Source organism: Leuciscus leuciscus (assembly GCF_965113295.1).
Source record: "Leuciscus leuciscus genome assembly, chromosome: 9".
NCBI classification, from domain to species: domain Eukaryota; kingdom Metazoa; phylum Chordata; class Actinopteri; order Cypriniformes; family Leuciscidae; genus Leuciscus; species Leuciscus leuciscus.
Genome location: NC_138733.1, coordinates 43,418,617 through 43,433,537, shown reverse-complemented (window position 1 = coordinate 43,433,537; position 14,921 = coordinate 43,418,617). Strand labels below are relative to the sequence as shown.

The following is a 14,921-nucleotide window of genomic DNA, read 5'->3' as shown; positions in this document are numbered from 1 at the left end:
GTGTGTTTACAGGGGCTTCATGCGAGATACCTGTCCTAACTGAGTAATGTGTGCATCAGATACCTGTGTGTGTGTTTACAGGGGCTTCATGCGAGATACCTGTCCTAACTGAGTAACGTGTGCGTCAGATACCTGTGTGTGTGTTTACAGGGGCTTCATACGAGATACCTGTCCTAACTGAGTAACATGTGCATCAGATACCTGTGTGTGTGTGTGTTTACAGGGGCTTCATGCGAGATACCTGTCCTAACTGAGTAACATGTGCATCAGATACCTGTGTGTGTGTTTACAGGGGCTTCATGCGAGATACCTGTCCTAACTGAGTAACGTGTGCATCAGATACCTGTGTGTGTGTTTACAGGGGCTTCATGCGAGATACCTGTCCTAACTGAGTAACGTGTGCATCAGATACCTGTGTGTGTGTTTACAGGGGCTTCATGCGAGATACCTGTCCTAACTGAGTAACGTGTGCGTCAGATACCTGTGTGTGTGTGTGTGTGTGTGTGTGTGTGTGTGTGTGTTTACAGGGGCTTCATGCGAGATACCTGTCCTAACTGAGTAACATGTGCGTCAGATACCTGTGTGTGTGTTTACAGGGGCTTCATGCGAGATACCTGTCCTAACTGAGTAACATGTGCGTCAGATACCTGTGTGTGTGTTTACAGGGGCTTCATGCGAGATACCTGTCCTAACTGAGTAATGTGTGCATCAGATACCTGTGTGTGTGTTTACAGGGGCTTCATGCGAGATACCTGTCCTAACTGAGTAACATGTGCATCAGATACCTGTGTGTGTGTGTGTGTGTGTGTGTTTACAGGGGCTTCATGCGAGATACCTGTCCTAACTGAGTAACATGTGCATCAGATACCTGTGTGTGTGTGTGTGTGTGTGTGTTTACAGGGGCTTCATACGAGATACCTGTCCTAACTGAGTAACATGTGCATCAGATACCTGTGTGTGTGTGTGTGTGTGTTTACAGGGGCTTCATGCGAGATACCTGTCCTAACTGAGTAACATGTGCATCAGATACCTGTGTGTGTGTGTGTGTGTGTGTGTTTACAGGGGCTTCATGCGAGATACCTGTCCTAACTGAGTAACATGTGCATCAGATACCTGTGTGTGTGTTTACAGGGGCTTCATGCGAGATACCTGTCCTAACTGAGTAACATGTGCATCAGATACCTGTGTGTGTGTGTGTGTGTGTGTGTTTACAGGGGCTTCATACGAGATACCTGTCCTAACTGAGTAACATGTGCATCAGATACCTGTGTGTGTGTGTGTGTGTGTGTGTGTGTGTTTACAGGGGCTTCATGCGAGATACCTGTCCTAACTGAGTAACATGTGCATCAGATACCTGTGTGTGTGTGTGTGTGTGTGTGTGTGTGTTTACAGGGGCTTCATGCGAGATACCTGTCCTAACTGAGTAACATGTGCGTCAGATACCTGTGTGTGTGTGTGTGTGTGTGTGTGTGTGTTTACAGGGGCTTCATACGAGATACCTGTCCTAACTGAGTAACATGTGCATCAGATACCTGTGTGTGTGTGTGTGTGTGTGTGTTTACAGGGGCTTCATGCGAGATACCTGTCCTAACTGAGTAACATGTGCGTCAGATACCTGTGTGTGTGTGTGTGTGTGTGTGTGTGTGTTTACAGGGGCTTCATACGAGATACCTGTCCTAACTGAGTAACGTGTGCATCAGATACCTGTGTGTGTGTGTGTGTGTGTTTACAGGGGCTTCATACGAGATACCTGTCCTAACTGAGTAACGTGTGCATCAGATACCTGTGTGTGTGTGTGTGTGTGTTTACAGGGGCTTCATACGAGATACCTGTCCTAACTGAGTAACATGTGCGTCAGATACCTGTGTGTGTGTGTGTGTGTGTTTACAGGGGCTTCATACGAGATACCTGTCCTAACTGAGTAATATGTGCATCAGATACCTGTGTGTGTGTGTTTACAGGGGCTTCATACGAGATACCTGTCCTAACTGAGTAACATGTGCGTCAGATACCTGTGTGTGTGTGTGTGTGTGTGTGTGTGTGTGTTTACAGGGGCTTCATACGAGATACCTGTCCTAACTGAGTAACATGTGCGTCAGATACCTGTGTGTGTGTGTGTGTGTGTGTGTGTGTGTGTTTACAGGGGCTTCATACGAGATACCTGTCCTAACTGAGTAACATGTGCATCAGATACCTGTGTGTGTGTGTGTGTGTGTTTACAGGGGCTTCATGCGAGATACCTGTCCTAACTGAGTAACATGTGCGTCAGATACCTGTGTGTGTGTGTGTGTGTGTGTGTGTGTGTGTTTACAGGGGCTTCATACGAGATACCTGTCCTAACTGAGTAACGTGTGCATCAGATACCTGTGTGTGTGTGTGTGTGTGTTTACAGGGGCTTCATACGAGATACCTGTCCTAACTGAGTAACATGTGCGTCAGATACCTGTGTGTGTGTGTGTGTGTGTTTACAGGGGCTTCATACGAGATACCTGTCCTAACTGAGTAACATGTGCGTCAGATACCTGTGTGTGTGTGTGTGTTTACAGGGGCTTCATACGAGATACCTGTCCTAACTGAGTAACATGTGCATCAGATACCTGTGTGTGTGTGTGTGTGTGTTTACAGGGGCTTCATACGAGATACCTGTCCTAACTGAGTAACATGTGCGTCAGATACCTGTGTGTGTGTGTGTGTGTGTGTGTTTACAGGGGCTTCATACGAGATACCTGTCCTAACTGAGTAACGTGTGCATCAGATACCTGTGTGTGTGTGTGTGTGTGTGTGTGTGTGTGTGTGTGTGTGTGTGTGTGTGTGTGTGTACAGGGGCTTCATGCAAAATACCTGTCCTAACTGAGTAACATGTGCATCAGATACCTGTGTGTGTGTGTGTGTGTGTGTGTGTGTGTGTGTGTGTGTGTGTGTGTGTGTGTGTGTGTGTGTGTGTTTACAGGGGCTTCATGCGAGATACCTGTCCTAACTGAGTAACATGTGCATCAGATACCTGTGTGTGTGTGTGTGTGTGTGTGTGTGTGTGTGTGTGTGTGTGTTTACAGGGGCTTCATGCGAGATACCTGTCCTAACTGAGTAACGTGTGCGTCAGATACCTGTGTGTGTGTGTGTGTGTGTGTGTGTGTGTGTGTGTGTGTGTGTGTGTGTGTGTGTGTGTGTGTGTGTGTGTGTGTGTGTGTGTGTGTGTGTGTGTGTGTGTGTGTGTGTGTGTGTGTGTGTGTGTGTGTGTGTGTGTGTGTGTGTGTTACAGGGCTTGTGTAAGAATGTTTTTATGCAAAATTCATCCTTCACTTTAATTAGCTCGCAGACTTTACACAAGTTCTTAGAGAATTTCAAATAAAATGTATATTCTAATAGACATATTAGACTAGAATATACAGATTTAATTTGAAATTCTCTATTAGAATAAATTTTTTATTTGACATTATCTTAGAACTTGTGTAAAGTCTAGAGTTAAACCTAGGTTTTTACTAATTTACTTTTACAAACTTTTCTACTGCCATCTAAAGACAACATACTGACAACTATTTGTTCATACTCAACTTTATTAAAAAAGAAAATATCAAATATTGACAGCAAGCAGAACCAGGCAGGACTTCAACTTTTGGATGTCTCTGGACACATTCTTTACAGGATCGTCTGATGTACTATCTCCCACACCATCACCTTCCGTATGACTGGAATGTCACACTATATGAAGAGAACGATCATGTACAGACAAACTTTGATCATGGATTTTGACCCAAATTAAAAGCTTTTGAAGATTTATCAGTGAGTGATATAGTTGCTAAGGTGTTCCATGTTAGTCCTAAGTTTTGAGTGAGGTATAAACTAGTGTGTTAGTGGATAGATATGGTTATTGATAAAGTCAAACAAGTGTTAAAAATAAAGTTTGTGAGAAATATAAATATTGTAGCTTGATCATGTACCTGTCTGAAAGTAAGTGGCTTTCCTTGAGAAAGGAAGTCTGCATATTTGCAGATAAACACACCACAGTCATTTCCATTTGTCTGTTTGGGAATTGCCTAGAAACAAGTATAACGGTTAATAAAAGGACACAGTTTAAAGAAATTTTGTATAACTTCTTATATGAGGGTATGCATACGTTGGTTCTCATTCGGCCGATGGTCCATCTGGAAGCCTCAAAGCAGCAGGCTTTTTTGATTTTGTTTTCCTCCATGAGGTATTTCCTGTCAATTAATCACACATCAGACATGTATACAAGCCTTGAAAGCAGTTTGAGGTTTGCAATTGGACATAACTCACAACAATATGTGACAGATGTCATCATGTCTCTGACCCATGGAGTCATAGCACTGGATGGTATGGGATTTGAAATCAATTACCTGGTGATAAGCAAATGGAGTTTTTTTTTTTTAAATAGTGAAAAAGTATATACACCATTCTTATACTTTTAATAGTGTATAGATATGGAAAAACAATGTGTTACAAAGGCATTGCTAATCAGAAATTACTTACAGCCAAAGCCCAGTGCAAGCCAAGGTGCAAAGGAACAAGAACAAGATCACAGAGGAAGAGATCCACTGTTTTTGTCCATTTCTTCACTGCTGCATGGCCTGCAAAATGTCCGTCACTACTCAGAAGCTTTGGGTAGAAAAATGTGCTCAAACATACACTTTAATGCCTTCCTGCTGTTCATTGCTCCTCTTCATTATCAGAGACAAATAGAAGTTGATAACCTTGAAAACATAAGAGTAAAAATAATCATAATACACATATCCCTGACGGCCAACATTAGAGCTTTTTAAAATGCTCAGATTAATCAGAACAATGCCAATATTTAAAGAAATCAGAGATTGTTGTGTTGATGTCTGTGGGATTTTAATGCAAACAAGCAAAACAGTGATAGATATACAACAAAGATTATTAGCTACAATATTATTAGTACCATTCATCCCAAAAAATACATTTATATTTATTGAACGATAAAAAGCATGACAAGTTAACTCAAATAATTATGCTGGATGAGGTCAATGTGAATGTACCCAATTACAAGACTGTGAATGAGACAGAAGTAATTTAATCTATTCATCAAAAGTGATGTACCTAACTGAGATGGTAGTTGGTCAGAGGGGAGGGGTTAAAAAGTAAGCGAAATTTGCGCAGTCATCAAGCAAGTAGTTCCATTTGATTCATTATGAACATAAATATTTACTTTTTTGAGAAAGAAAGTGTACTGGATAAATAAGGTCAGATTTAATCTTACTGTATGTTCACTTACACTCTTACCATGTCATTGAGCCAGGAACCCTCCTCCAGGGTTGCCAGGTCGCTCTGTCTGATGCATAGTTTGAAAGCTGTGCTTATCACCATGTTTGGGTCATCTTGTTTCAGAATATGTCTCACCTCTGATGCCATGTCCTAAAAAAATGCAACGTACATAGCTCAAAGAATTTACTCAGTGGACAGATGTTATTGACAGAACATTTTATTTCACAATCATATTCTCACCTGTGTTAACCTAGGTAAGTTTTCACCATGGTTCACAAGATTGTCAGAGTGTATCAGTGTGGAAGCTTTCCTGGTTTCTTCCACAGAGACCTCCACACCACATGACTGAGGAGAAAAATCACAAACAACTTACATTTCAACCATTAATAGCAGATTCATTAATAGTATATAGTAACTGTATATTGCCTGGAGCGGGTCTTTGTCCATCTCTGTCGTCTTAGATTTGTTATGGAAATGGCCATCACCTGATAAGGAAATAAACAGAATATGAAAAAGGAATAAAAAGCATAGAGATATTTTCAACAATGAACTTTAAAAAGGTTGGCAAATGCCAAGACAAGTCATATGTACTATACACCAAGTTGACAGGTCAACAAAACAGGAAATAAAATAGTACATAATTTACAAAAATAAATTGCACAGTAATGCTACAGGATCAAAACATTTTTATTAGATTTTATATACAACATTTAATTGTAATATAACAAACCTTCATTAGCAACTGCCATCGCTCTCATTTTGCGTTTTCTGACAGTTTTTTGTTTGGCCTTCTTACAGCGACTTGGTAAAGCCCGAAGGTTTTGCTTGACAGTTTCTCGCTGCTGGAGAACCAGGCCATGATCCTTAGGTAAACTGTCTTTGAGTGTTTTACAAAGCTCATGAACAACACAAGATGCATTCTGAATTGCCTCCTTGTCAGTGCACATATATGACACATCATGTAACTGTTTGAGCTCTTCGCACAAGCGCTGCTGATCTGCTCCTACACCAGTTGACTGTGGCTCACTGTTGTGTGTCTGTTTACTTTGGTAAGGAAAAGGACTAACACAAAAGTCACTAAAGAAGTCTTCTTGAGTGCTGTTCTCAGTGATTGGTGGATTTGTTAGAGCAACACTGAAATCCAGAGTTATATATGGGCTTTGACAATAGACTGGGCTAAAGTCTCCCCATGTTTTGTCAGAGTGGCTAAAAACAGCGAAGAAATGCTTGCATGGTAAGAACGTTGTTTTGAAGAGGACACATTCACAAGATGGGTACCGTTCCGAGTCTCCAAGGTCTACTCTGTACCATGCAGAGGTGGTCTCACTCTTCACCTTGAAAGATTCCTTTCCAAGTACCTCGACATGCTCTTTTGTATAGATGGAAGCTGCTTGGATGCTATTTAAGCAATGTTTGACAAAACTCCTGGGTCTGTCTCTCAGGAACGTTGGCACATCTGGATTGTATGCTTTGCATTCACTACTGTAGATGAAGTTGAGTCTCCTGTAGGATAGCAACTGTTCAGGGATGAAATCACATATCATAGTTTCAAGCAGAGATGTAAGACTTCCTGTTCCAGAAAATTTGAGGTAGAAGCTCTTCAATGATTTAGAGCCTCAACTCCATTGTTGGTGGTCACTGCCACAGAGAATCCTTGTGGCACAAAGGCCCTACACCACCGCTGAAAAAGAAAAGAACATATTACTTTGATAAAGGTAGTCGAAGCAGAAAGAACGGAACATTACACCCAGTCTATACTGGATGCATAAAAGCGAATATCCTAAACAGTCCAGACAGTGGGAAAAATAGATTGAGGCATCTATTTCCTAGACTCAGCAGAACTACCATAATCAAGTGTAGACTGAATCAGTGATGAAGATGACTTGCTTTTGTTGTGTCTATCTGGTGTTGACGGCGTAATAATTTTAGAGAAAACTAAATGCTGGCCTGTCCCTTTTATACCAATCTAAATGTACTGTACAACAATTGAACACGGAACATGTCCAGTGCAGTACCTCACCTCCCGAATACATAGCCACCTTGTATCAACATAATGTCTGACTTCAAATGACTTCTTGTAAACATTGCTCTCCTTCAGTCTGTCAACCTCCCTATCACATGAAGATTCACTTGGGGCACTAGCTATCTCACGCAGATGGCCAAGTAGTTCACTTTGCTCAGAGAGGGACAACTTGTTCTTGGCTGCCAGAAAGAGAGTATATGGGATATTAAACACTGTAAAAAATAGGAATTACCTATACGTTTCAGATGACTAATTAACAGTACAAATTAAATGCAAATTAATAAAACTAAGAAAACAATGTAATACACTATTGAAAGTATTTTCAAAGATGTTTTTGAAAAACTCAAATGTAAATTTAAGGATGTATTGGTTTACTTATAATGAAATGTACATCACCACATATCCAGGATTATAATGAAAAACTACACACACACACACACACACACACAGAGGTATCTGACGCACACGTTACTCAGTTAGGACAGGTATCTTGCATGAAGCCCCTGTAAACACACACACACACACACACACACACACACACACACACACACACACACACACACACACACACACACACACACACACACACACAGGTATCTGACACACACACACACACACACACACACACACAGAGGTATCTGACGCACACGTTACTCAGTTAGGACAGGTATCTTGCATGAAGCCCCTGTAAACACACACACACACACACACACACACACACACACACACACACACACACACAGGTATCTGATGCACACGTTACTCAGTTAGGACAGGTATCTCGCATGAAGCCCCTGTAAACACACACACACACACACACACACACACACACACACACACAGGTATCTGACACACACACACACACACACACACACACAGGTATCTGACGCACACGTTACTCAGTTAGGACAGGTATCTCGCATGAAGCCCCTGTACACACACACACACACACACACACACACACACACACAGAGGTATCTGACGCACACGTTACTCAGTTAGGACAGGTATCTCGCATGAAGCCCCTGTAAACACACACACACACACACACACACAGAGGTATCTGACGCACACGTTACTCAGTTAGGACAGGTATCTTGCATGAAGCCCCTGTAAACACACACACACACACACACACACACACACAGAGGTATCTGACGCACACGTTACTCAGTTAGGACAGGTATCTTGCATGAAGCCCCTGTAAACACACACACACACACACACACACACACACACACACACACACACAGGTATCTGATGCACACGTTACTCAGTTAGGACAGGTATCTTGCATGAAGCCCCTGTTAACACACACACACACACACACACACACACACACACAGGTATCTGATGCACATGTTACTCAGTTAGGACAGGTATCTCGCATGAAGCCCCTGTAAACACACACACACACACACACACACACACACACACACACACACACACACACACACACACACACAGGTATCTGATGCACACGTTACTCAGTTAGGACAGATATCTCGCATGAAGCCCCTGTAAACACACACACACACACACACACACACACACACACACACACACACACACAGAGGTATCTGACGCACATGTTACTCAGTTAGGACAGGTATCTCGCATGAAGCCCCTGTAAACACACACACACACACACACACACACACACACACAGGTATCTGACGCACACGTTACTCAGTTAGGACAGGTATCTCGCATGAAGCCCCTGTAAACACACACACACACACACACACACACACACACACACACACACACACACACACACACACACACACACACACACACACAGGTATCTGGTGCACGTTACTCAGTTAGTAACATTACAGGTAACGCTATCACGTAAAACCACTCCTTACATTTGAATCCTGTTGCATCTTTTACAAAACCGTTTGCCTCTTGATCATAATAAAAGCTCAAAAATAGTTACCGAATTCGCTGTTTTGTCCTTGATTGTCCATGGCTGTTTAATGTCGACCAGTCTGCTCTTCATCGTCCTTCAGTTTGGTCTCCAATTTGAAAGTGCGCGGGAAGAAGGCACTATATTCTGCGCATGTGCGATGACCTGCAAATTATTATATTACCCTCGGATTATATTATATTCCGCACCCTCGGAAACGCCCCGTGTGCGTCGCGGTACTGAAACCCCTGTACTTTAGTGAATCCCACCACTTTGCTGCTTGCACGACTTATGCGCATGCGCAGATGATAATCCTGTTTACGACACTGCACGATCCCACGCTTGCGCACCTTTGCACCGCGCGAATATTGCGCATGCGCATAACCACCGCTACTCTGAGTCTGTACGGCCCTGTCCCAAATGGCGCACTTCATGCGGACTTTCGGTCTCGTGGACTTGAATTGCGCGTGCTCGCTGAGTCTACGAGTCCGTAGGCCGTCCCATTCAGCATTTTACCGCTCTGAAGTGTGCTCAGCAGCGCCCCCTTTGTACCCTTGAAGCGGTCTTCCACGAAGCCCGCATAGATGCAGGCTCCACGCACTTTAACTACCCAGGAATCCTTGCGAAAGGCCAATCAGACAACAGATGGGAGGAGATTTCACTCATGGATAATTGTTGACATGCTGAGAAGAAAATATTACTGTTTTTATTACCTAAATGTACATTTTACCAGTTGTTACCTACAGTTTATACAAACATTATGGTCATCGACCAGTGGTTGATGTCTCAAACATAATAATAGCGTGTTTAATAATACGATCGCATTATGATTCATTAAATAAATAGAACTGAATGGCAGGGCTTTACTGAGTCATATGTAAACATAGTATGAATATTGAAACCTGTAAATTGAAAAAAATATGTTTAAATTATGTTTTAAAATTGTAATCTTAGTTCAAATGGAACATTATGTATTATTATGTACAACTGTATACATCATTTAAATAAGCATGATTTATCTATTGTCTAATGCCCAGGTGATATGCATAATATCAAAATATAGAACTGTAAAATTAGGCTGTGTAGTGGACATGCAGATAAGACGTCGGAGCGCAAAAATGTGATTTCTCCTGTCCAACAACAGCCAGACCGTTATTTCCGGCATGCCGATCGAGTCTGTCCCAAAAATACCTCTCAATGCGCCCTCGTGGACTCGCGCCAAGGGCCCGATAGGTCTGCACTACATGACGTCACCAAAGTGTGGACTCTGAGGAAGTCCACAAGTCCGGAGTGTGCCATTTGGGACAGGGCCTACGTACGTGCCTCCCCAGATAGCAATTACATTTGGCACGGATCCGTTTTAAGCCCCTTGCCTCCGTTTCTATCTTAGAGACGTTTTCTGATTGTGAACCAGATCCGTGCCAGACAGAGGTTTCAGCTTAAACAATCTAACTGCCATCAGTTCAGTATTTATATCATTTTACAGATCTGGCCCAGATCACTTTTCCCATAGGTAACCGAAAGACATTAGCTGTGTCTGACACTGATTTGGTCCAGATCTGCAATATGAATCTGAGCCGATACTGTTTTCACATAGGCTACACTGGTGTGGCCCGAATCTGTGATACATATCTGAGCCGACGCATTTAAAAAAGGGCTAAAAACTGCTCTGGCCCATATCTGCAAAACGGATTTGAGCCAACACTGTTTTGACAGAGACTACCTGATGTGGACCACATCCGAAATACTTTTCTCAAACTGTGTGAAGAACTCCGTGGAATAAACATTTTCAAAACAACATGGTTACCTGTCTGCATATTTATTTTTCTATCTTAGAGCATGAGATAAATGCATTGTCATTAAGCTGAACAATATTATCAGTGTTTAAAAACTATACAGCAACAGGTCCGTTACAGCACACACTGTAAAAAAAAAAGTGTAATTTTACAAGTAATTGTCTGTATTTTTTTTCCAGATTTTTACCGTTTTGTCATTATACAGCAAATATTTGCAAATAAAAGGCATTTGCCGTTGCTGCACATTCAGGGCTTTGTGTGTGTGAGTGCGCGCGCGCGCGCGAGATGACGCAGATTCAAATTCGCCGCCATTACTTTTCCGCTGTTTACTCCCGCCCACAACGGTTAACGTTAGCTGATCAGGATCGAGTTTGGGCAAGCGGGAGATTTGAATTCAGTCTACTCTCGTGAAGTAGACTGTGAGATCAACAGTGGTTCAAAGCAATCGTGTTCGTCAAGAGCAGCCGTGAGCAGGAGCTGTTGTCTGTCAGTCCGTTTGGATTCTTTGGAAATAACACCCTTTTCTGTGAGCCTTGTTCGTCAGCGGACATCATGCCAACCGATCACCGGCTGAGGTAAGAGTCTCATATACTAAGTTACATGTGAACGATATTTTATATTACATTTGTGTTACGTTTACAGTTTTCAAGCTAACGTTAGCATTCTTAAATGATGTTCTGTCATAACAGGCGAGAGCTGGAGGGCAAAACACTGAAAATGTAGCATGCGTCTTTACATTTTCCATCTGTTTTAAGAAAGATCAGTTGAACCCACACCTCAAAAGACCTAAAACAAGCTTTCGTAGACTTGTTATACATATCAAAGTCCGTTTAATTGTGAATAAAATCTTCGTTAATACGCGATAGTATCTGTCAGTAAATCAATCTCTTAAATGGCGGGACATTTTGAATCACTGTCTGGAAGCTGAAAATTCTTCTCTTAAAAAATATCCTCGGTTTTAACTAACCAATTTTTATTACCATTTTTAATAACCACAGTTATACTACAAAAACAAATAGGCCTACCATGTTTTTTTTCTTGTTTTTTTTCTTTGTGGTTAAACCACAGTTAATTTTCGTAAGGGTTAAACATGGCTAACGTTATCTCAAGACTGTTAAGAAAACGAATTCAGTAAATACTGTACTTGATACAGGAAAGCACATGAGACTAGAATATGAACACAACATGATAAATTGCATATTCTGGCTGCATCTGCTTGCCAACACGTAGCTATAGAATGCATATATGTGCATATATTAGGCTTATAAAATAAAAGTTGATAGAATGTTTGTGTTCTGATGAAGAAATGAACGTATCTACATTTTGGATGGCCTGGGGTCATCATAGTAGCCTTTTTCATAGGATACTTTTGATCATTGGTTATGAAAATTGCATTGATCCAGATGAACAGACAGTTAACTTACACCCCTAAGGTTAGGTGTCTCAGCTCAAAACTTCACTGTTAGCCTTTCCTGCTCAGCTTCCAGATCATAGTCAGTTTAGGTTTTGCATTGTCTCAGTGGAACATATTCTTACATGTGTAAATGTAATACTGAGTTTTTTTTTTTTTTTTTTTTTGTGATTTCAGGTCAAGTGGAAAGCAGAATGATCATGGCAAACAAGGTATGGGAAGAAGTAATTTAAAATATTGTAATGGCCGAGTCTTCTGATTCCATATGATTTCACTAAAAGTGGCAGAAAATGTAATTTGTTTTATACTATATTTTCCCATATGAATATTCATTTGATCCTTGTGAGGCCACTGCACAAGGTTTGGTTTTACTACAGTAAGACCACGATTGTGTTAGATTCCACCCATCTATTTAATTTTTTTGTTGTTGTTGGTAGCGTAACTAGGCTTTTTCATTTAGAAACATGACTTTTCCTATCACTTAATGACACATATCTCTACCTTTCATTCCAGCCAGAGGATCTGACGGTTGCTGCTTGCATCTCAGCCTACCTGATGGAAAATTCTTGCTGGATGAATGACCTTCAACTCAACCTTGCCAAGACAGAACTGCTTATGGTTTCAGCCAAACCATCCTTGCTGTGTGATCCTGCTGATTTGCCTTATACAACATCAGAAAGATCCGGCCCTTCCTATCGGAGCCACACAACTCCTTGTCTAAGCTCTTGTTCTATCCAGACTGGACTATTGCAGCTCTTCCAGCATCAGTCAAACCTCTGCAACTGATCCAGATGCTGCAGCAAGACCTAAACTCACTGCTTCAGATCTATGTGTCCTCCAGAAGCTTGTGTTCTGCAAGTGAACGGCGCCTTGTGGTGCCATCATCCCAAAGAGACACACAATCACTTTCACTGACCTTTCCCTGGACTGTTCCCTGCTGGTGGGATGACCTGCCCAACTCAACACATTTTCAAGAAACTGCTAAAGATCCATCTTTTCATAAACACTTGACCCAATAATACTAAATCTTTGTTTTAATAAAAAAATAAAAACTTGTGCACTGTGCTACACTAACTGGGACTTGTCACTGCACTTGTTGCTTCTATTGTTCTCTTAATTTTCACTTTGGATAAAATGTAATTGTAAATGTTTAAAACAAGTTATATTAGAGTATACAGCAATTGCCTTTTAATGTGGATATTTTTACATGTTCTAAATTCTATACTAAGCTTGTATTTCCTATCATTCACGTATCTTGATGTTCAGTGTTTGTTTAATGAATACTGTAAGTGTGCAGGTATTCCGTACTTGTATGTTTAGTTAATTTAACAGAAATTCACTGTACATTTGCTATTATTAAGTACTTAATTAGAGATTGCAGGTCTAGTTTCACAACTTTGACCAAAAATTAAAACTGTAAATATACAAACTTTATATTTGAATGTATGTACTTATTGCATTTTTATACATAACTTCATAGTTATTTTACACAGAAAAACTATATAAGATAATTACTGTAGATAGACAGAGCATTATTATAAAATAACTTTATGTATGCCTAGGTAGCATAGGTTAATATGATACCCTAACTGACAAAAATGCCGAAAATAAGGCAAAAGGACAATCCAGTGCGATTTAAGTGGAATCGTAACACATCCGGCACAGCTCCGGTAGGCGGAATCGTTTCACGCACCCGTTACGCATCTGTAACGGGATGTTTAGGCGGTGCTGGATCGGCGCTGGCACATATCCGCAACAACCCCTAAAAACAGACCAGAAACGGCTTCGGCCCGATGTGCGTTTGGACTCAGGAACGAGTCCGTGAGGCGGATGCGTGCCAGACCCGGCTCTATCGTTTTGCGGTTGCGGCCCTGTTCCGTTACAGCGTCCAGTGGCTATCTGGGTCAGCGGTGAGAGGAGAAAAAAAAGATGAAGTTTGCGCTAGTGAGCTGGTCAAAGGGGAAGGATAAAGATGCTCTCAGTATAGTCCCCGTAAATTGGATCGTAGACTTCGATCCTGAAAACTCTAAAAAGGAGTATCTTATCGAGTGCCGCAGCATCGGTGGCAAGAGGCCTACTAATGGGTGGCCGGTTGAAACAGCACACATTTTGCAGTTGGCAGGCAAGTACAGTGCTTTTTATGTATATATATATATTTTTTTTTTTACTTGGTTAGTCATGAAACATTATTGCTAGCAATTATCCTGTTGAGGTTTTGCATTATTGGCCAAGTAACGTTCGCTGTAGGCTATTAGCTAGCTTCGGGACAGTGACGAGCTAGCTAACGGCCGTCACGTAAGTCCCGCGCTAAATTTGAACTTTTAGCTAGCTAAGGGCCATAGTCACACGAATATGAATTTTTATTTAGGAGTGAAACATTAATTAAACACTTACTTTAAAAGTCCTAAATTGAAGATTGTCAGCTAATATTTGGGTTAATAAGAATACTTAACTGTCAACATTGTCAGATAACATTGTACAGTGAAAATCAGTTTAGCGGCTGTACATGACAGCAAAATTTAACATGTGTGGAACAGA

The 14,921-nt window shown here is 41.4% G+C and overlaps 1 protein-coding gene across 1 annotated transcript; it reads right to left on the bottom strand.

The window, feature by feature from the left end:
- Positions 1-3,281: 3,281 nt before the first annotated feature.
- On the bottom strand, positions 3,282-6,380 carry LOC309505851 (sentrin-specific protease 2-like). Its single transcript, XM_082179315.1, has 9 exons — positions 5,972-6,380; positions 5,668-5,726; positions 5,482-5,586; positions 5,252-5,391; positions 4,489-4,645; positions 4,276-4,355; positions 4,115-4,199; positions 3,939-4,034; positions 3,282-3,699 (listed from the first exon to the last, which is right to left on the bottom strand). The coding sequence occupies exons 1-9, from the start codon at positions 6,186-6,188 to the stop codon at positions 3,637-3,639; spliced, it is 1,002 nt and encodes a 333-aa protein (XP_082035441.1). The 5' UTR covers positions 6,189-6,380; the 3' UTR covers positions 3,282-3,636.
- Between the last annotated feature and the right edge of the window lie 8,541 nt (positions 6,381-14,921).